This window comes from Microcaecilia unicolor, chromosome 10 (genome assembly GCF_901765095.1).
Source record: "Microcaecilia unicolor chromosome 10, aMicUni1.1, whole genome shotgun sequence".
NCBI lineage: Eukaryota > Metazoa > Chordata > Amphibia > Gymnophiona > Siphonopidae > Microcaecilia > Microcaecilia unicolor.
This window is the reverse complement of record NC_044040.1, coordinates 209,924,903-209,947,951: the sequence shown is the minus strand read 5'-3', so window position 1 is coordinate 209,947,951 and position 23,049 is coordinate 209,924,903. Positions and strand designations below refer to the sequence as shown.

Sequence of the window (23,049 nt, the reverse complement as noted above, 5' to 3'; positions counted from 1 at the left end):
TGTCGGCTTTACCCCCATAGGGGAACCAGAAGGAAAGGATATAATGGTGCTGGTTCCTGTTGATACTCCAATAGAACCTGCGGGGACAGGAGCCTTTTGAATGCTCATGGAAGAGGATCCTTCCAGTCCCATTAAAAGACCCTTCAGGTTGGCACAAGCAGATTTTTGCAACTTGATGAGGTAGTAAATTTATGTGATGAGAAATTCCTCTGAATCCTGTGAGGAGAGGGCTTGACATATTCAAAGACTGACTGTGTAGAGCACTAACGTCATCGAGGCAAGAAGAACAGGAAGCTTCAGTTTGGCTAAAAAAGACGTAAACAAACTAGGGAGGATTGTTCCTTGTTCCAGGCACAAGGAAGATACGACTAAGTGTGGCTGCGTTATCCTGTTTATTCACGGAGAAAGTCCCTTATGCAGCAATAACTGTCATGAGTCATGAAAAAAAACAACAACTAAGGAAATACTCAAAAAGTAATTAAGAAAAAGAAACCACAGAACCTTGATTGCACAAACCTTCTTACCTCTTGACTCAATCGTTGGTCAAAGCCTCTCCTGCAGCAATAACCACCATGAGTCATTTAGGATATGTGTCTATCAGCTTTGCTCAGCAGGATGGTGTCGATATTACTATTCATTTTGGGAGAATACCTTAAGATATTTGAGGGAAAGTAATTTTCCTTTACTGCTTGGGCCTTAGTGACCCCCTCTGGGCAGAGGCGTATCTGGACTTTGGCGAGAGGGGGGGGGGGCCAGAGCCAGAATGAGGGCCACCCCCGGTGCCACTGACCCCCCTCCGCCATTGCCGGACCCCCTGCTGCCAACTTTGACCCCCCCCCGCCACCAACCCTCTCCACCCCCCCTCCCGCCGCCAACCCTCCCCCGCCACCGTCGCCTACCTTTGCTGGTGGGGGACCCCAACCCCCGCCAGCCGAGGTCCTTCCATTGCAAAGCTGGCGGGGGACCCCAACCCCCGCCAGCCGAGGTCCTCTCTTCCGTTGCAGCAAAGCTTCCTTCAGTTTCAAATTCTGAGTCTGATGTCCCGCACGTAGTATGTGCAGGACATCAGACTCAGAACAGGAAGCTTTGCTGCAATGGAAAAGAGGACCTCGGCTGGCGGGGGTTGGGGTACCCCGTCAGTTTTGCAACGGAAGGACCTCGGCTGGCGGGGGTTGGGGTCCCCCGTCAGCAAAGATAGGCGATGGCGATGGCGGGTTGGCAGCGGGAGGGGGGGGTGGAGAGGGTCGTCAGCAGGGAGGTCCAGGGCCAAATCTACGGGGGCCCGGGCCCCATGCAGATACGCCCCTTCCTCTGGGGTACATCCATGCCTGAATGGCTACAGTAGACAAGGTATCTCATCCTGGATTCTGGGGCCCACAAGTGTAGACTTACAATTTTGTCTTCATATTTCTATTTGTAATCTGTGATCCTTTGTTCTGTATTTGATGAGGGTCTGTCTGTGTTTTGGATATGACTGAGGTGTGGTATTCTGTAAGTACGTTCTGTGTAGAACTCAATAGCAGTTCCACATTCTGTTTTGCTTGTAGTTGGTGTATTGGTGTTTTAGGGCCCAGTGTAATGGTTGTAGTGCTGCCTATTCAAAGGTAGGGTTCTTGCTGTTTAAATCATAGGATTACTGCTATTGTCATATAACATGTTATGTATGTTAAGTTAGGATTTTTTCAGGTTTTGTATTTTTTACAAGGTGCCTGGAAATAGAAAGATTTATGTTGTTATTCCTCAGATGAATGAGAATCAGTTTGGGTTTTTTTTTTTTTTTTTTTTGTATGGTAACTTCCAACAGGAACTTTCCTAGTTCTGATCTGCATCTCTTGTTGGGGAGAGGTTGGATTTTTGTGGATGCAGAATACTATTTTTGGAAAGAGTAAACAAGCAATTCATGTCTACCCGTTCCATTCCACTCATTATTTTATAGACCTCTATCATATCTCCCCTCAGCCGCCTTTTCTTGAAGCTGAAGAGCCCCAGCTGGTTTAGCTTTTCCTCATAGGGAAGTCGTCCCATCCCCTTTATCATTTTCGTCGCCCTTCTTTGTACCTTTAGGCATCCTAATTCAGAGATTTTTCATGTGTGAAGTTGATTTAATTAGGGCCCTGTTTACTAAGTATCACTAAGGACGTAGTAGTGTTTTTAGTGTATACTAACGATTAGCACATGGTAAACGCTATCCGGCTTATTTTCGAAAAGAGATCTCCAGGCCATCTCCTGAACCCGGCCAAATCGGTATAATGGAAAGCCGGTTTTGCCCGGCTCCAACTGCTTTCTGTCGCAGAGCTGGCCAAAGTTAAAGGGGGCGTTTCGGAAGGGTATGGAAGGCGGGACGGGGGCGTGGTTATGAGTTGGCCGGCTTCGGCCGATAATGGAAAAAAGATGGCCAGCTCTGACGAGCATTTGGTCGGCTTCACTTGGTCCATTTATATTTAGGACCAAGCCTCAAAAAAGTGCCCCAATTGACCAGATAACCACCGGAGGGAATCAGGGATCACCTCCCCTTACTCCCCCAGTGGTCACCAACCCCCTCCCACCCAAAAAATAATTTTAAAAACATTTTTTTGCCTGCCTTTATGCCAGCCTGAAATGTCATACCCAGCTCCATCACAGCACTATGCAGGTCCCTGGAGCAGTTTTTAGTGGGTGCAGCGCACTTCAGATAGGTGGACCCAGGCCCATCCCCCTCCAACTGTTACACTTGTAGTGGTAAATGGGAGCCCTCCAACCCCCCCAAAACTCACTGTACCCACATGTAGGTGCCCCCCTTCACCTCTTAGGGCTATGGTAGTGGTGTGCGGAGTGGGTTTTGAGGGGGATTTGAGAGGCTCAGCACCCAAGGTAAGGGAGCTATGCACCTGGGAGCAATTTTTGAAGTCCACTGCAGTGCCCGGTTGGTGTCCTGGCATGTCAGGGGGACCAGTGCACTACAAATGCTGGCTCCTCCCACGACCAAATGCCTTGGATTTGGCCGGGTTTGAGATGGCCGGTTTCAGTTTCCATTATCAGCGAAAACCGATGCCGGCCATCTCAAACCCGGCCATCTGTGACATTTGGCCGGCCCCAACCGTATTATCGAAACAAAAGATGGCTGGACATCTTTTTCGATAATACGGTCAGGGACAGCTCTTTATGGTGCCAGCCTTATAGATGGCCGGCCATCTATTTGGCCGGCGCCATTCGATTATGCCCCTCGCACATCACCCATAGGAATATATAAGTGACTAGCGTTAGTGAGCACTAATTTTAGCGCACAGTAAAAATGCTAGCACGGCTTAGTAAACAGGGTCCTAGGTGTAGAATGCCCTGTTTGGGAACTGAATCAGGGACCCTCTGTATGGCAATGCCCAGCACTGAAAATATGCTGCTGGCTGGCCTGGTATTTTTTTTATTTTTAAAATGTGAAGCATTTTTAAAGTAAACAAGGTTTCAGAAGTAAAGCTTTCAAGATACGCAGCTCTTCAACTCTACCTTGTGGCTTGGTCTTCACGTGTCAAACCAGAGCCGTACTTCAAGTGTATATCTGAGCAGGAAAGGTTTTCTTCCAGTGCTCTGGAATAAATAGCATTGAAAGGAATTTTAAGTAAAAAAAAAAAAATCTCTTCTGAGGAAAAATATAACTTTTTTTTCCCCTCGCTTTATAAACTCACCCAGCTTTCTGGAACTTTTTTTCCGACATGATCCAGACATATTTGATTTTCTGCACCAAGATGAATCTGACCTGCAGGGAGAAACAGCATCTTGAGCTACCACTGAAAAGGAGTGAGCTAAATCCCTATAACTAAGGGGCTTAAAATGAAGTACCATGACAGGCACTCAGGAATCCTCCGATAACTCTCACATCTCCGCACAATAACTGCGTGCTAATTTTTTTTTGAAGGGGTTATCAATAGAAATCAAACAAAATAAAACATGGAAAAGAAAATAAGATGATACCTTTTTTATTGGACATAACTTAATACATTGCTTGATTAGCTTTCGAAGGTTGCCCTTCTTCCTCAGATCGGAAATAAGCAAATGTGCTAGCTGACAGTGTATATAAGTGAAAACATTCAAGCATTACTATGACAGTAAAATAGATACCATTGGAGATTCTACATGGAATGTTGCTATTCCACTAGCAACATTCCATGTAGAAGCCTGCGCGGCCACATTGGTGATCTACAAGGGCCGACTTCTACATGGAATGTTGCTAGTGGAATAGCAACATTCCATGTAGAATCTATAGAAATCAAACAAAATAAAACATGGAAAAGAAAATAAGATGATACCTTTTTTATTGGACATAACTTAATACATTTCTTGATTAGCTTTCGAAGGTTGCCCTTCTTCCTCAGATCGGAAATAAGCAAATGTGCTAGCTGACAGTGTATATAAGTGAAAACATTTTTGAAGGGACAAAGAGTGACATTCCTGTGCTAACCACTTATTGCAGATACATTACCACATGATATCGCCTATGTTTACTAAGCAGGCGCTATGGGCGCATTAGCAGTTTTAATGCTTGTAAACAGTTTACGCACGTTAAACGCTAACGTGCCCATAGAAATGTATAGGTGTATTAGTGTTTAATATGCCTTAATTTTCAGGTCTGTTAGAAATGCTAACGCACCTGATTTAATTAATTAAATTTATTTATTTGCTGCATTTGTATCCCACATTTTCCCACCTCTTTGCAGGCTCAATGTGGCTTACATTATGCCGCAATGACTACCGTCATTAGCGGTAAGAGAATAACTGAGTATTGTTACAATTAAGGTACATTAGATGTCAAGAAAATTGAGAGTAAAGAAATAATGAATACATATCAGATATGCGCAATGTAGGATAAAGTATAGCGTCCATAGACCATTATTAAAATGGACTTGGGGAAAATCCACTGCTTATTTCTGGGATAAGCACCATAAAATGTGTTGAGCTTTTTGGGGATCTTGCCAGGTATTTGTGACCTGGATCGGCCACTGTTGGAAACAGGATGCTGGGCTTGATGGACCTTTGGTCTTTCCCAGTGTGGCAACACTTATGTACTTATGCTACTATTTGAGATTCTGAATGGAATCTTGCTAATCTTTGGGGTTCTACATGGAATGTTGCTACTATTTGAGAATCTGAATGGAATGTTGCTACTCTTTGGGGTTCTACATGGAATGTTGCTTTTCTTTGTTTTTCTGCCAGGTACTTGTGACCTGGATTGGCCACTGTTGGAAACAGGATGCTGGGCTCGATGGATCTTTGGTCTTTCCCAGTATGGCAATACTTATGTACTTATGCTACTATTTGAGATTCTGAATGGAATCTTGCTAATCTTTGGGGTTCTACATGGAATGTTGCTACTATTTGAGAATCTGAATGGAATGTTGCTACTCTTTGGGGTTCTACATGGAATGTTGCTATTGTTTAGGTTTCTGCCAGGTATTTGTGACCTGGATTGGCCACTGCTGGAAACAGGATGCTGAGCTCGATGGACCTTTGGTCTGTCCCAGTATGACAACATTTATGTACTTATGTACTTAATCACATACCCTTAGTGTATGATTGCACAGATACAGCGCACTTGTATGAAAGATGCTGTACAAACTGAAATTATACTGTATATTACAAGCAAAAATTGTGGAAACTCTACAGCGTCTTAGAAGACGTTCGATTTTCATTTTTTGGAATTATATTCTTTTGGATAGAAAGGGGAGATCCTAAAACGGGGAAACCTGGTTTGACAATTACTTACTTTTAGGTCTGGCTTCTTTATGGCTCTGTAGACAATGGAGTTTTCATCCACTGCGTTCGAACCACGTGAGCTGCTCACCGCAGGCAAACGAGCCCACAGCACCTTCTTCCTCAAATATTTCTTAAAATCATCCTGAAGTAAATAAAGTCAGGGAAAATTCTCAGACTGTAATTACACTGCATAATTAACATTCTGTACTTCGCATTCTGTATGGAGAGATAAAACTCAGTATGACATACTTTTACCAAATCACCCGAGAGAGCTCAAGGGGCTGTGGCACCTTGGAAGCCCCCTCCCCACCTGCAATCCAGTATCTCGGCCTCTACTCCCCATCTCTCCCTTCTCAATGCATGATCCAGTATGTCCCCACTCCACCGGTGATAAAGGGAAAGGGAAGTGGGACTTGATATACCGCCTTTCTGAGGTTTTTGCAACTACATTCAAAGCGGTTTACATATATTCAGGTACTTATTTTGTACCAGGGGCAATGGAGGGTTAAGTGACTTGCCCAGAGTCACAAGGAGCTGCAGTGAGAATTGAACTCAGTTCCCCAGGATCAAAGTCCACTGCATTAACCACTAGGCTGCTCCTCCACTCCGGGTGCCACAATCCCAGTCCATCATTTCTCCCTCTCCCTTCCCTCCCCATCAACTAGTGGATACTGAACTGCAGGCAGAGGGGGGAGGGGAGGGGAGGGAAGAGAGAGGGAGAGATGCCAGATTAAGATTTTGGCACCCTTTATCACTGGTGCCCTTAGCCTGTGCCTGACCTGGTCCATAGGTTACTACTAATATTTATTATTTTTATAACTATTCTAGATGTATGCACAGGGCCACTGGGGGGGGGGGGGACAGGGAGGCAAAAATTTCCTAGACCTGGGCCTTCGGGGGGGGGGGGGGGGGGGGCCCAGCACAGGGGTCTCTCACTCTCTCCTGCTCCTGACGGACCTAGGTGATCGTGTTCCGACAGGAGCAGGAGTGAGAAACTCCGGTGCCGGGGGCCCCCTTGCATTGCCTGCCAAGCGGCTGCTGGGCCCTCAAGCCACTCATGCACGGTTTTGAAACCGAGCACGCGTGGTGTGAGAGAAAAGCAGCCACAGGGGCAGGCAAAGCAGCAGATGAAAGACCAACATATTCCAATTGCTACATTAAAAATTAACAAACAAAAACAGAAAATAAGGGGGACTAATGCATTACATTTTTTGACTAGTTTTTGGAGGCCAAAACATCCTTCTTTAAGGGGTCCTTTTACCAGTGGCATACCAAGGGGGGGGGGACGGTGGGGGCGGTCCGCCCCGGGTGCACGCTACTGGGGGGGGGGGGTGCCGCGCGCCTGTTAGCTCCGAGTCTGCTCGTTCCCTCCCTGCTGTTTCCTCTGCGCGGAACAGGTTACTTCCTGTTCTGGGGCAGAGGGAGCAGCAGGGAGGGAACGAGCGGACTCGGAGCTAACAGGCGTGCGGCACCCCTCCAGCAGGTAAAAATGCACCCGGGGGGGGGGGGGTCACGCTGCACCCGGGGGGGGGGGGGTGTAGCTTCGCTAGTGATTCCTGCGCCAGTCTCAGAAGTTTACATCAGAGGAGGGGGTCCTGGCGCAGAAAGCACTAGCGGCACTGCAGACAGCCAGGTACGGTGCATCTCCCATGGTACTTAATTAGCGCAAGCCCAGCAGAGATGGGTGGAATGGGAGCGGAGGGGGAGCGGCTCCTGCATGCAGTGAAGATGTGGTTCAGACTGGAGAAGCAGTTGAGCCCGACAACAACGAAGTAATAGCCAATCAACTGCAGTTCTGGACAGGTATAGAGGGCGGGGACTAGGGTTTTCCAGGTGATGTCAGACCCTGGCTTGCATCTGATTGGCTCCAAACTTCTGGTCCCAGCTCAGCTGTTTTCAGGACTGGAATTTTGGGCCCAATCAGCTGCAAGCCGCAGCTGACATCATCTGGATAGTCTGTAAAGGGGGAGAAGCAGAGGAATGGAAAATGCTTTAAAAACAAATTCCAGATTTGTACTTTGTTACTAAGTACTAAATTATACTTAACAAGTACTTTGTTACTAGCCGTCTCTGGGAAAGAGAATCCTACCAATAGGGATGGATCATCAACAATGTACACCTCTCGCCTACACCTTCCTCTAGAAACTTCCACATTTCCACACTAGAAATGGCCTATTGGATAATATAAGGTTGCAGAAGTGGTGAAGTTACAGTTTCCCGAAGAAGCTAAAACTTAACGTCTATGAATCTAACTATGCAAAAGAAAGATTGGTTTGGTTTGTTCCCTGACGGCTCTACATATTTTTTTTCTTGTGCAATAAAATATAAAAATTAACTCCTACCATTGTTCTTAATAATATGACATCGGCTTCGTCCAAAGAACAGGGGACACAGTTAGCCCACACATTCCACTCCGGTTTCCAGTAAAAGAGAAGCAGAAGAGCCCCACAGGACACGAGGTAACCAGCCACGCACAGCGCTCTGCGACACACATGGGTCCTGTAGCCAAACATCTCCTGCACAAAGGGGGTGGGGGGTGGGGGGGGAGAAATCCTGCATTAGCTTTGAAAAGGTTCTGAGTATATTTATTTTCAGGGCATATGAAGCAATTTTCTAGGCATGTGCACTTTTACTAAGGCGCAGGAGCATTTTTAGCAAGCACTAATATTTAGGGCATGCTAAATGTTAGCATCGTCCATATGGACATCGCTAACATTTAGCATGCGCTAAAAATGCTAGCATTCCTTAATAAAAGAGGCCCTTAATTTTTTTTCATTTAGTAAATTTAAAATGAAGCGGAGAATATTTTTCTATCACTAAATGTGTAATAAAACTCTGGAATTCATTGCCACAGAATGTAGTAAAAGCAGTTAGCTTAGCGGGGTTTAAAAAGAGGTTTGGATAGGTTCCTAAAAGAAAAGTTCATAAGCCATTATTAAAATGACGTGGGGAAAACCCACTGCTTGTTTCTAGGATAAGTAGCATAAAATGTATTATACTTTTTTGGCATCTTGCCAGGTACTTGTGGCCTGGATTTGCCACTGTTGGATACAGGATGCTGGGCTTGATGGACCTTTGGTCTGTCTCAGTATGGCAATACTTGTGTGCTTTGTTTGGGGGAGAACCCCACCTCTTTTTTTTTTTCATTCAACCTTTATTTCAGTAACAAAGAAACAAAACAAAGCATAGCCCCTTTGTGCCTGCTAAAATCATTCTAGCATTGCAAAAATTAATGGGGTAGATATTCAAAACAGCAACTGGCCATTGAAATCGCTCATGTGGGGCTTTCAGGATAGTCAGCAGCACCAAGGGGCCCTTTTATTAAGCCGCGGTAGGGCTAATTTGTTGATACTGCTTGCTAAATCGACACTACCACTAGGGTACCGCAGACGCCCGGTGGTAATTTCAAAATTGGTGTACGCTGTTTCCCACGATAGAAAATTGTTTTCTGTTTTCTACTGCGGCAGTGGCGTAGACACAGGTGGGCCTGGGTGGGCCAGGGCCCACCCACTTAGGGCTCAGGCCCACCCAACAGTAGCACACAGTGGTAGCTGGTGGGGATCCCAAGCTCCGCCAGCTGAAGACTGCCCCCCCGGGTGCAGCACGATGACACCCCCCCCCCCCCCGACAACCAGCTCCCGCACCCTACCTTTAAAAAGAATATCGGGAGGCGCAGCGCCTCGCGCCTGCCCGTAAAAGAAATGTGGACCATTGGGCCTTCTCTCGCTCTGTCTGTCCCGCCTTTGCGGAAATAGGAAGTTGCGTCAGCGGAGGGTGGGACAGATAGAGCGAGGGAAGACCCGACGGTCCACATTTCTTTTACGTGCAGGGCACGCGCGAGGCGCTGTGCCTCGCCTTGGATCCTGATATTCTTTTTAAAGTAGGGTGCGGGAGCTGGTCGGGGGGTGTCAATTCGCCGAGGGGGGGAGCTGGCAGGGAGCACCCTCCCCCCTGAGCTGACACCCGGGGCGGACCGCCCCTCCCGACCTCCCCTTGCTACGCCACTGCTGCCCCCTGATGGTAACGAAAACGCTACTCTCCACGATAGCGGCACCTGCAAATGCTCAGTTTTCAGTGCATGCCTGCTGCAGACCGCCAAGATGGAAAGAAGCGTTTTCCCACCTGCTGAGATATTTTTTGGTGGTGATTGGGGGAGGGAGGGGGAGAGAACACTTGGTGCCCACCCACTTCTTGCCTAGGCCCACTCAAAATCTGTGGTCTGGCTACGCCCCTGTTAAACTGCGGGGGCTAATTCCCGGCGGTAATTGGCAACACGGACACATTGTCGCATGCTGACTGATTACCACACAAGTAGCGCATGAGCCTTTGCCGCCAAGTAATAGGTGGTGTTAAGGGGCTCAGGTAGTAAATACCCCCACACTACTTTTCTCATTAGCGCACGGCCATTTACCGCCCCATTAAAATAGGGCTTTTTACCCGCCACGGTAAAAAATGGCCCAGCGCGTGCTGATTTCACACGTGCAAGCTAGCTCAGGCCACTTTTTACCATAGCTTTGTAAAAGAGTCCCTTAACCATTTAGTTCTGCCGAATATCCCCTCTAACCAGCAATCCCCTGACTGGCTAGATTAGGGGGTGAGTTATTAATCATTTGGAGATGATATTCAGTCCACTAACCCTGCAAAGTAACCACGTAACAGCTGTCCAAACCTTTGCAGCCAGTTAACTTAGCACCAGTTTGATTATGAGCTGGTACCTAGTTAACTTCAGGGTCAGTGGTCATATCCAGGTATTCAATTCTAAGAACCCACATGCCAGCTTTGTCCCGTTTCTCTCCCTCTCTCCCTCCTTTCCCCACCTGTAGGCCCTGCTGGGCCTATCTTACAGTCCCTGCTGGTCTAGGGGTTTAGTTGGGGCAGGAGTGATCCCCAGTTACTCCTGTCCATTCTGGCTCTGCTCCCAAAATGGCTGCCTTGATTGGGGCATCACTCCTGCCTTGACTACACCACTAGACACCAAGGATTGTAAGGTAGTATGGGGGGGAGGGGGTTACTCCTTGTATGCTTTTTTTCTGTACTGTAATTGCAAATAACTGGGGTTATGGTCTTGCACAATAGTTTATATGGTAAATAGAAGGGACCATTTACAAAGCAGCAGGAAGCCCATCGTGGGCTTACCACTCGCTCTTCTGGGACTACCGCTAGCCTAACACGGCCACCGGCAGTAGACCTGCCCTAAGCGTACGCCATTTCCAGGGGAAAAAGAAAACCCCTGAAAAGGCTTGTGCGGCGGTAACCCAGCAGTAATTAAGCATCGCCGTGTTCTGCCCAGTTACCGTCGAGTTAGCGTGGGAGCTCTTATCACCATCTCATTGGGTGACAGTAAGGTCTCCTCTTTGCGTGGCCATGCGGTAAGAGTTCTCTTACTGCATAGCCATGTATGCTGGAGGCTTTTTTACCCGCTGCAGTAAAAACGGCCCTGACATGTGGGAAAAATGCCTCCCCCACCAAGTAAATACTTTTGATATAAAATTTTAACAAAAATTTAAGTCTGCTCTTCAGCTTGGAGAAAAGGCGGCTGCAGTGGTGTTCCTAGGGGGGCTGGCACCTGGGGCGGATCGCTGATTCGCCCCGCCCCCTGGGTACAGTGCCCCCCCCGATGCAGTGCGGACCCCCCCCCCCGCCGGGTGCACACCGCCGGGGGGGTGCCGCGCGCGCCTGTCCTCCGTTGTTCCATGCTTCTTCTCTGCCCCGGAACAGGAAGTAACCTGTTCCGGGGCAGAGAAGAAGCATGGAACAACGGAGGGCAGGTGCGCGTGGCACCCCCCCGGCGGCGTGCACCCGGGGCGGACCGCACCCACCGCCCCCCCTGGGAACGCCACTGCACGGCTGAGGGGTGATATAATGGAAATCTACAAGAGTAGAGTGGACAGATGTGAAGCGTTTGTTTACACTTTCAAACAATAATAGAACCAGGGGACACAAGATGAAGCTAGAATATGGTAGATTCAAAACAAATAGGAGAAAGTTTTTCTTTACTCAGTGTGTAGTTGGACTCTGGAACTCGTTGCTGGAGAATGTGGTCGCAGCGGCTGGCCTTATGGAGTTTAAGGGGGGGTTTGGACAGATTCCTGAAGGAAAAATCCATTGAACATTATTTAAAAAATTATTTTGGGGGGGGGCGGGGGGGTTGCCGGGTTCTTGAAGCCTGGATTGGCTGCTGTTGGAGACAGGATGCTGGGCTTGATGGACCCTTGGTCTTTTCCCAGTATGGTGGTGCTTATGTGCTAAATTTGGGATGATAATTTCCTTAGGAATTGGCCTCTCTGGAGTTAGAGCACCGGTCTTGACATCCAAGGGTGGCTGGTTCAAATCCCACTGCTGCTCCTTGTGATCTTGGGCAAGTCACTTTACCCTCCATTGCCTCAGGTACAAACTTAGATTGTGAGCTCTCCTGGGACAGAGAAATATCCAGGGTACCTGAATGTAACTCACCTTGAGCTACTACTGAAAAAGGTGTGAGCAAAATCTAAATAAATAAATAAAGATTCTGGAATCTTAAAGAGTGACACAATTCCATGCAGAATCTCAAAGAGTAGCAACATTCCATGTAGAACCCCAAAGAAAAACAAGGTTCTAGACTGGCAGAGTGGACTGGAGGAGTGGCCTAGTGGTTAGAGTACCGGTCTTGCAATCCAGAGGTGGCCGGTTCAAACCCCACTGCTGCTCCTTATCATCTTGGGCAAGTCACTTAACCCTCCATTGCCTTAGGTACAAACTTAGATTGTGAGCCCTCCTGGGACAGAGAAATATCCAGGGTACCTGAATGTAACTCACCTTGAGCTACTACTGAAAAAGGTATGAGCAAAATATAAATAAATAACAATTAACTGTCCCTCCATGTGTGGTGCAGAGTCCATCACTGTACAAGCACTGTGGCTTTTAGTTTCGGTTTTCATTAGCTGGGTCCATGTATTCTGGCTTGAATACTGTGGGTTTAGTGGAGGAATGCAGACTGCAAACTCTTGACAGTCCCCAGCAGCAGGATCCCCAGAGACTACACTGTCTGTAAACTAACAGCAGAGGCAGAACGGGACTGATTGGGGGAAGGAAACAGCTTCTCCTTTGCAAGCACTATGACAATGCCTGTACTGAAATGTGGAAGGGGAATTAATGACATGCACAGAAGAGAGGTTTAATGTATCCCTGGAATTAATATGGGAAGATATGTGAGAAATGTGTAATATGTTCTTTTGCTGTTAAAAGGAAAACCACAGGAGATGTGGTTAAGCATTTCTTGACGTAGGCAGCCTGAATAAAAGGTCTGTTCTTTATACTTGTAACCTGGGTCTCACCCACACCAGCTCAGGTCCACTCGGAGCCAGGCCACAAGGACAAAACACAGTAGCCTAGTGGTTAGAGCATCAGGCTTGACATCCAAAGATGTCCGGTTCAAATCCCACTGCTGCTCCTTGTGGTCTTGGGCAAGTCATTTAGGGGACCTTTTACTAAGCTGCATAGACGCCTACGTGCATCAAATTGGAACGCTACCATGTGCCACGGGAGGTAATTCCATTTTTGACAATGCCAAACCACTCCGAGAAAAACTGCACTGGCTTCCAATTAAGGAACGTATCGCATTCAAAATCTGCACGACAGTTCACAAAACCTTCTACGGCGAGGCACCGAGATACATGACAGACCTCATCGACCTACCACCCGGAAACACCATAAAATCAGCAAGATCATACTTAAACCTCCATTACCCAAGCAGCAAAGGACTCAAATACAAATCCACCTATGCTTCCAGCTTTTCCTACCTGAGCGCACAATTGTGGAACGCACTACCAAAAGTAGTAAAAACCACACTCGACCACGTGAATTTCCGGAAAGCACTAAAAACAGAACTGTTCAGAAGGGCATACCCCACCGACCCAACATAAAAAACCTGGACATCTCCGACACAACTTAACAAAAGATTGTAACGGACATATCCTAACTCTTCCTTTCCCTCTCTAAGTTCTCCCCAATTGTCTTTACCATACATGTATCTCACTCTACCATAATATCACCTTGATATTAATCACAACTTGTATTTGTTCATACCGAAATCCCCAAATCCAAGCAACCTTCAAGAGCTGCTGCTACTATTTGTAACAGCTACACTGCCTCTCGCCTTACATCGAGAAGGTAAATCTTATCCCAGTTGTGCAGGTCATGATAACATCAAGACTGGATTACTGCAATGCACTATACAGTGGTCTGACTACAAAGAGCCTGCACCAGCTCCAGTTGTTTAGAATGCAGCAGGAAGACTCATAGAAGGTTGCAATCGATGTGACCACATCACACCATTTTTGCAAAAACTTCATTGGCTACCAGTACAATACAGGGCTAAATTTAACCATCTCTCTGACCTCATCTGCAATGTTCTTCAAATCAATGACCTTACTAGGGGGAATGCGATGAAACTACAGTGGAGTAAATTTAAAACAAATCGGAGAAAATGTTTCTTCACCCAACGCGTAATTAAACTCTGGAATTCGTTGCCGGAGAACGTGGTGAAGGTGGTTAGCTTGGCAGAGTTTAAAAAGGGGTTAGACAGTTTCCTAAAGGACAAGTCCATAAACCGTTACTAAATGGACTTGGGAAAAATCCACAATTCTGGGAATAACATGTATAGAATGTTTGTATGTTTGGGAAGCTCGCCAGGTGCCCTTGGCCTGGATTGGCCGCTGTCGTGGACAGGATGCTGGGCTCGATGGACCCTTGGTCTTTTCCCAGTGCGGCATTACTTATGTACTTATGTCCTCTACTTGGCTCACTTTTATTACATAGAGCAGTGATTTAACCTATTGTGATGTCATAGTGGCTCATTCCACCAATAAGAGCCAACCTCATTAGTGATGTCACAATGGCTTGATTGTATAGAATGTTTGTACGTTTGGGAAGCTTGCCAGGTGCCCTTGGCCTGGATTGGCCGCTGTCGTGGACAGGATGCTGGGCTCGATGGACCCTTGGTCTTTTCCCAGTGTGGCATTACTTATGTACTTATGTCCTCTACTTGGCTCACTTTTATTACATAGAGCAGTGATTTAACCTATTGTGATGTCATAGTGGCTCATTCCACCAATAAGAGCCAACCTCATTAGTGATGTCACAATGGCTTGATTGTATAGAATGTTTGTACGTTCGGGAAGCTTGCCAGGTGCCCTTGGCCTGGATTGGCCGCTGTCGTGGACAGGATGCTGGGCTCGATGGACCCTTGGTCTTTTCCCAGTGTGGCATTACTTATGTACTTTCTAACTCTTCCTACTTTCTTACCCATCTATATGTTACAACTTTGCCTTACCCTCCACTATGAATTATAATGTTCTAATGTGGGGTACAAATGTAACAAATAAATAAATAAAAATATTGCGTTGACATTGCAAGTAGTATACCATGCCATACCTTGTATTGTTAGTTGAATATTTTCACTGCTGTAATTGCCTATTACTCATGTTTGATCTATTCTTACTGTACACCGCCTTGAGTGAATTCCTTCAAAAAGGCGGTAAATTAATCCTAATAAATAAATAAAACTGGAAAAAAATAATAAGCAGCTAAATATATTTCTGCAACCTGAGAAGTTTCTATTGATTTTCAAATCTGATACAATTGTAGAAGGGAAAACGTGTTATGGGAGCAGGTCATAAAAGATCCCATTTGGGAATGATATATGAAGGGGGGCCGGCCATCTCTAAGGGCAGCCATCTCCGAGGACGGCGCCGCGAAGGGGCGGAGAAAGCCGTATTATTGAACAAGATGGGCGGCCATCTTTTGTTTCGATAATGCGGTTGGGGCCGGCCAAATCTCCAGATTTAAGTCGACATTACAGATTGTCGACCTAAATGTTGAGATCACCGGACAGAGATGGGCGGCTTCGGTTTTCGCCGATAATGGAAACCGAGGCCAGCCATCTCAAAACTGGCAAAATCCAAGGTATTTGGTCATGGGAGGGGCCAGGATTCGTAGTGCGCTGGTCCCCCTGACATGCCAGGACACCAACCGGGCACCCTAGGGGGCACTGCAGTGGACTTTCTAAATTGCTCTCAAGTCCATAGCTCCCTTCCCTTGGGTGCTGAGCCCCCCAACCAGGGGCGTAGCCAGACAACAGATTCTGGGTGGGCCTAGGCAAGAAGTGGGTGGGCACTAAGTGTTCTTCACCACCACCACCAAAAAAATATCAGCTAGCGAGAAAATGCTTCTTTCCACCTTGGCTTACCATCAAAGGGAAGTCTTCAGCTGATAGAGCTTGGGATCTCCACCAGCTACCATTAAATGTATGCTACTGTTGGGTGGGCCTGAACCCTAGGTGGGTGGGCCCTGGCCCACCCAGGCCCACCTGTGGCTATGCCACTGCCCCCAACTCCCCCCCAAAACCCACTCCCCACAACTATCCACCACTACCATAGCCCTGTGAAGGGGGGCACCTACATGTGAGTACAGTGGGTTTCGGGTGGGCTTTGAAGGGCTCCCATTTTCCACCACTAGTGTAACAGGTAGGGGGAGGATGGGTCTGGGTCCACCTGCCTGAAGTCCACTGCAGCCACTAAAACTGCTCCAGGGACCTGCATACTGCTGCGATGGACCAGAGTATGACATTTGAGGGTGGCATAGAGGCTGGCAAAAAAAAGTTTTTAAAGTTGCTTTTTTTAGGATGGGAGGGGGTTAATGGCCACTGGGAGAGTCAGGGGAGGTCATCCCCATTCCCTCCAGTGGTCATCTGGGCAGTTCGGGCACTTTTTTGGGACTTGGGACTTAAAAAAAAAAGGGACCAAATAAAGCGGACCAAATTCTCGTCAGAGCCAGCCTTCTTTTTTCCATAATCAGCTGAAGGCGGCCATCTCGTAAGCACGCCCACGTCCCGCCTTCTGTACACTGCCGACACGCCCCCTTGAAGTTTGGCCGGCTCTGCGACGGAAAGCAGTTGAGGCCGGCGAAAATCAGCTTTCGATTATACCGATTTCGCCGGCTTTAGGAGATGGGCGGCCATCTCCCGATTTGTGTCGGAAGATGGCCGCCCTTCTCTTTCGAAAATAAGCTGGATAGGGTGCATAACTACTATATCAGAGTGGGCAATCTCGATCCTCAAAGGCTACAACCAAGGGGAATTTTCAGGATTTCCCCAATGAATATGCATGAAGATCTATTTGCATGTACTGGCTCCATTGTATGCAGATAGAGCTCATTGGGGAAATCCTGAAAACCCGACTGGGTTACGGCCCTCGAGGACCGAGGTTGCCCACCCCTGTACTATATGATCCCCTTTCCAAACTTTTTTCACATTCGTTTGATACCTAAGTATGAATAATTTCAAATGGGATGATATCACAGAATTTTTAAAATAAAAATAATAATCGCAAAACACAGTTTTGATGAACTTGTATTTTAACACGAAGAGAACAGAAATACTTTGGCAAGATTAGTTGTTGGATACGTAAAACCCATAATTCCAGCACTGTTTTAAAAACCTGCATGAACTTCTTTGTAAGTTCACATCGCTTCTAAGGCAACAAGTAATAATCGGCTTAGATGTTAGGAAAACAGAATACTTTGCTCTGTTAATCTAGCCTGGCACAAACCCTCTGATAAATATAAAAATGCTTACGTGCCTACTGAACAATGATATTTTATTTATTTATTAGGATTTATTTACCGCCTTTTTGAAGGAATTCACTCAAGGCGGTGTACAGTAAGAATAGATCAAACTTTGAAATCTGTTTCTGGGATCTTTTGGATGAAAAGAAGCTTGTTCATATTCCTTGGGGCACTGACTTTCAAAATACATAAGTACATAAGTATTGCCTGCTACTGGGAAAGACCAAAGGTCCATCGAGCCCAGCATCCTGTTTCCAATCCAGGTCACAAATACCCGGCAAGATCCCAAATATGTACAAAACATTTTATACTGCTTATCCCAAAAAGCAGTGGATTTTCCCCCAAGTCCATTTAATAACGGTCTATGGACTTTTCCTTTAGGAAGCCGTCCAAACCTTTTTTAAACTCTGCTAAGCTAACCACCTTTACCACATTCTCTGGCAACGAATTCCAGAGTTTAATTACACGTTGAGTGAAGAAAAGGTTTTCTCCGATTCGTTTTAAATTTACTACATTGTAGCTTCATCTCATGCCCCCTAGACCTAGTATTTTTGGAAAGTGTGAACAGACACTTCACATCTACCCTTTCAACTCCACTTATTATTTTATAGACCTCTACCATATCTCCCCTCAGCCGCCTTTTCTCCAAGCTGAAGAGCCCTAGCCGCTTTAGCCTTTCCTCATAGGGAAGTCGTCCCATCCCCTTCTCTGCACCTTTTCTAATTCCACTGTATCTTTTTTGAGATGCGGTGACCAGAATTGAACACAATATTCGAGGTGCAGTAGCACCATGGAGCGATACAAAGGCATTATAACATCCACATTTTTGTTTTCCATTCCTTTCCTAATAATACCTAACATTCTATTTGCTTTCTTAGCCACAGCAGCACACTGAGCAGAAGGTTTCAACGTATCATCAATGACTACACCTAGATCTCTTTCTTGGTCTGTGACTCCTAACGTGGAACCTTGCATGACGTAGCTATAATTCAGGTTCCTCTTTCCCACATGCATCACTTTGCACTTGCTCACATTAAACATCATCTGCCATTTAAACGCCCAATCTCCCAGTGTCGTAAGGTCCTCTTGTAATTGGCTTTACTAAGGGGGCCCATTTACTAAGCTGCGGCAAAACATGGCCTGTGGCAGTGCAGCTGCGTCTTTTGAGCACACACCAGGCCAGTTTTTACCGCATCCTGGGAAAAGGGCCTTTCTTTAAGGGGCCGGAAATGGATATGCAGCAAAATAAAAACCAGCGTGCGCCCACTTTTGGCCTGAGACCTTACTGCCACCCATTGACTTAGCGGTAAGGTCTCATGCGCTACCCAGGCAGTAGACACGCAGCGCACGCCAACTGCCGTTTACCGTTGGGTAAGCGCTACGTGGTATAAAATACAAAATATTTTCTACCGCGTGTTTTCAGCGCGCACCAAATTCAAAATTATGACCCAGGGCACATGGTTGTTGGGCGGTAATGCCAATTTGGCGCATGCTAGACGCACGTAGGCCCTTACTCGTGTTTGTAAAAGGACCCCTAATTCGTAGACTATGTCGCTGATTCCCAAGCCAATTTTCCTAGGATTTCAAGCAATCTCTGTCCGGCCCACACTGCTCTGTTGAATTCCCCGCAGCCTCCCATAGGGGCCCTTTTACAAAAGGTGTGGGAGAGCCTATGCGTGTACAGCATTGGCCAAATCGGTACTACCGCCTGGCTAGTGCATGAGCCAGGCGGTAATTCCGAATTTGGCATGCACCAAATCCCGCAGTAGGAAATCATTTTTCTATTTTCTACCGCGGGCCGCTTAACCGGCGGTAAACAGCAGTTGGCGCATGCTGCATGCTTACCATGCGGGTAGCGTGTGAGACCTTACCGCTAGGTCAATGGGTGGCAGCAAGGTCTCAGGCCAAAAATTGACGCATGTTGGTTTCAATTTTAGCCCACGTCCATTTTTTCGGCCCCTTACAAAAAGGTCCTTTTTACCTAGACTCGGTAAAAATTGGTGCCCAAAAGACATGCTTGCACTACCGCAGGCCACTTTTTTACTGCGGCTTAGTCAAAGGACCCCAGAGATAGTGACTCCCAGTGTCTAAGACTGAACTGAAGTGACATTGTTACTGTGGTTGCTGTGTTAGTCCACTGTGTGTAGATGAAGGTTAACAAACACAGACTTGATATACCACCTTTCACTGTCAGGTAGAGCAAAGTGGTTTATGAAAATAACTAGTAAAAAAGGCCCACTTCTGTATGAAAGGAAACGGGCGCTAGCAAGGTTTTCCTCCCCTCCCCCTCCCCTCGCTCTCTCCCTGTGTCCCCTCCAAGTCCCACGGCCCCCTTTCCTCCCCTCCGATTTCCACGGCTTCCTCCTTCCCTCTGTCACTCTCCTTCAGTCTGTCCTCCCTCCGAGTTCCAGTCCCCCCTCCCTCCCTCCCTCCCTCCCTCTGTCATTCTCCTTCGCTTTGTCCTCCCTCTGAGTTCCAGTCCCCCCTCCCTCCCCCATCCCCCAACGTGCACGTGCCCCCCCTCCAAAATCGCCAACCCCCCTCTCCCCCTCTGTAACCGGGGTCCCGACGGCAGCATTGAAGAGCGAGCAGGCTCAGCGAGTCTGCTGCCTTCCCTTCTCTTCGCTCTGACTGTGGTCCCGCCCTCATTTCCTGTTTCGGCAAGGGCGGGACCACAGTCAGAGCGAAGAGAAGGGAAGGCAGCAGACTCGCTGAGCCTGCTCGCTCTTCAATGCTTCCGCTGGGACCCTGGTAAGAGGAGGAGGGGGGTAGGGAGCCTCCTGCACACAGGGACGCCGCTTACGACAGTTTTGTTTTTCGCTTGTGTTTTAGCTGTTCCGGTGGTCAGGCGGGACCACAGGAACAGCTGAAACAGAAGCGGAAGAAAAGGCTGTCGGTAGCGGCGTCCCTGTGTGCAGGAGTTAAGAACTTTTAAGCAGGTGGCTGTTACGGAGGGGAGGGCGAGAGTAGGAGTGGTCTGCTGGGAGCACTTCAGAATGCGGCCAGTGACGTCTGCGTGATCTACCGCACCTAGCAGACCACCTCCGGCGGAAGCCACGGTCCCTGGTATCCATTTGACCCAATTCTCCTCCAGCCTTTCAATCGGGCCGCTGGCATCTCAGCTTGGCCTCCAGACCGCGATCGTCTCCTACGCTGCTTGTTACTGCCTGTGCCTGAAGTGGGAATCGAACTCAGTTCCCCAGGACCAAAGTCCACCCCCCCAACCGCCGCAAAAGCGGTGAAATCCGTATAATCGAAAGCCGCTATTTTGACACCATCGCTGCTTTCTTGTCGCAGAGCTGGCAAAAAGTCAAAGGGGCGTGTCGGCGGAGTAGCGAAGGCAGGGCATGGGCGGGCATGGGCTTGGCTATCAGATGGCCGGCTTTAGCGTATAATGGAAAAAACAAAAGCGGCTTTAAAAAGCATTTTGCCGGTTTTACTTGGTCCTTTTATTTTCACGACCAAGCCTCAAAAAAGTGCCCCAACTGACCAGATGACTACCGAAGGGAATCAGGGATAACCTCCCCGTAGTCCCCCAGTGGTCACCAACCCCCTCCCACACTAAAATTATAAAAATAAAAACCTTTTTTGCCAGCCTGTATGCCAGCCTCAAATGTCATACCCAGCTCCCTGACAGCAGTATGCAAGTCCCTGGAGCAGTTTTTAATGGGTGCAGTGCACTTCAGGTAGGCAGACCCAGGTCCATCCCCCCCCCTACCTGTTTCACTAGTGGTGGTAAGTGTTGAGCCCTCCAACCCCCCCCCCCAAACCCACTGTACCCACATGTTGGTGCCCCCCTTCACCCATAAGGGCTATGGTAATGGTGTAGAGTTGTGGGGAGTGGGTTTTGGGGGGATTTGGGGGGGCTCAGCACCCAAGGGAAGGGAGCTATGCACCTGGGAGCAATTTGCCTATTTTTTAAAAATTTGTAGAAGTGCCCCCTAGGGTGTCCGGTTGGTGTCCAGGCATGTCAGGGGGACCAGTGCACTACAAATGCTGGCTCCTCCCACGGCCAAATGCCTTGGATTTAGCCGGGGTTGATATGGCCACTTTTATCTTCCATTATCGCTAAAAAACAAAAGCGGCCAATCTGAAACCCGGCTAAATCCAAGGCATTTGGCTGCTTCCAACCGTATTATCGAAAAAAAGATGGCCGGCCATCTTTTTCCATAATACGGTTCCGGCCAGCTGTTGCGCCGCCGCCAAAATAGATCGCCGGCAATCTATTTCGCCGGCGCCATTCGATTATGCCCCTCCACGTCACTCATGATCTTTATGTAGTACCACTTGTATCTCTCACTCTGGAATGGCGATCGCCATGATGGAACAATATAAGCCACATTGAGCCTGCAAATAGGTAGGAAAATGTGGGATACAAATACAGTAAATAAATAAATAAATACATTGATCATTTATAGAGCATAACACTAGAGGTGATGAATGTGGGATAGTCAAAGAGACCAGGTACCTTGTCTGAAAGCCTTGAGATGTCACGCTGATCTCCGAGACTCTGCTGTTTTTCAGTGACACTCTCCGCTTGCTGGAGTGCCACAGAGATATCAGTCAGAATGATTTAAACAGGAAGGATCAGCTGACTCTCCTAACCACTTAAATCATGATAATAATCAACGGTTATTCTTAATGGACAAGATGCCAAGAAAATGCAGTACCAGAGATGGCAAGTTACCCAGTTCCAGGCTGGAGATTTTGAAATTACATTCTAAAGCAGCGTGGGATTCATAGTGCCTGATTTTGCCCATGGAAATCAGTGCAGCAAATCCCATAATGCACCATGTTAAGGAGGTCAGAAATCCAGGACTGGCCTAAAATCTCCAGCCTGGAATTGGGTAACTCGGTGTCTCTGCCGTACTACCCACAAAGATGTAAAAGCGCTGGAGTTTGTAAGTACTTTTTTAAAGTTATTTAAAGTGGATACATACATTTGAGAGTTAAAATTTATCATCCCTGAACAGAGCCTTACTACTACTACTACTATTTAACATTTCTAAACCGCTACAAGGGTTACGCAGCGCTGTACAATTTAACAAAGAAGGACAGTCCCTGCTCAAAGGAGCTTGCCTTCTCTGAAAGTAGCAGGTCTCTGTTTTAAAACAGGTTCAGGCCTCTGATTATTAGGAGACAACAGTCACCAGCAACTATATGAAATCGAAAACGTAGCATTAAGGCGCCATATTCAAAAGGGCGGTAGGAGTATGGATCCTCGGAAGCTTAGCTGAAATTGGGTGGCGGAGCAGGTGGGGGGAAGAGGGGTTGGTGGTTGGGAGGCGAGGATAGAGGAGGGCAGACTTATACTGTCTGTACCAGAGCCGGTGACGGGAGGCGGGACTGGTGGTTGGGAGGCGGGAAATACTGCTGGGCAGACTTATATGGTCTGTGCCCTGAAAAGGACAGGTACAAATTCAAGGTAAGGTATACACATATGAGTTTGTCTTGGGCAGACTGGATGGACCATGCAGGTCTTTTTCTGCCGTCATCTACTATGTTATTATGTTATATGTATGAGTAGTGTCGGCTTGGCACGTGGCGATTTGGCCCTACTGCCAGGATCCCACGGGAGCCTGGTGCTCGCTCTGACTCCCGCCGTGCGCCAATTCCGTCACTAGAAAATTATTTTTTAATTTTCTAGCGCTGGGGGGCATGCGCCCAGTAATAATTGGGCAGCGCTGTGCACTGTCTGGTTACCTCCGGTTACCGCCAGAGCCC

General features: G+C 47.5%; 1 protein-coding gene across 1 annotated transcript in view; it reads right to left on the bottom strand.

The window, feature by feature from the left end:
* The window catches only part of LOC115478403 (probable cation-transporting ATPase 13A4), a 74,144-nt gene extending 65,907 nt beyond the window's left edge, over positions 1 to 8,237 (bottom strand). Inside the window, exons 1-4 of the mRNA XM_030215704.1 lie at positions 8,067 to 8,237; positions 5,735 to 5,866; positions 3,660 to 3,730; positions 3,481 to 3,561 (exon numbers count right to left, since the gene is read on the bottom strand). Coding sequence (XP_030071564.1) covers positions 3,481 to 3,561; positions 3,660 to 3,730; positions 5,735 to 5,866; positions 8,067 to 8,237 — 455 coding nt within the window. The remainder of the gene's footprint in view (positions 1 to 3,480; positions 3,562 to 3,659; positions 3,731 to 5,734; positions 5,867 to 8,066) is intronic.
* Positions 8,238 to 23,049: the final 14,812 nt, after the last annotated feature.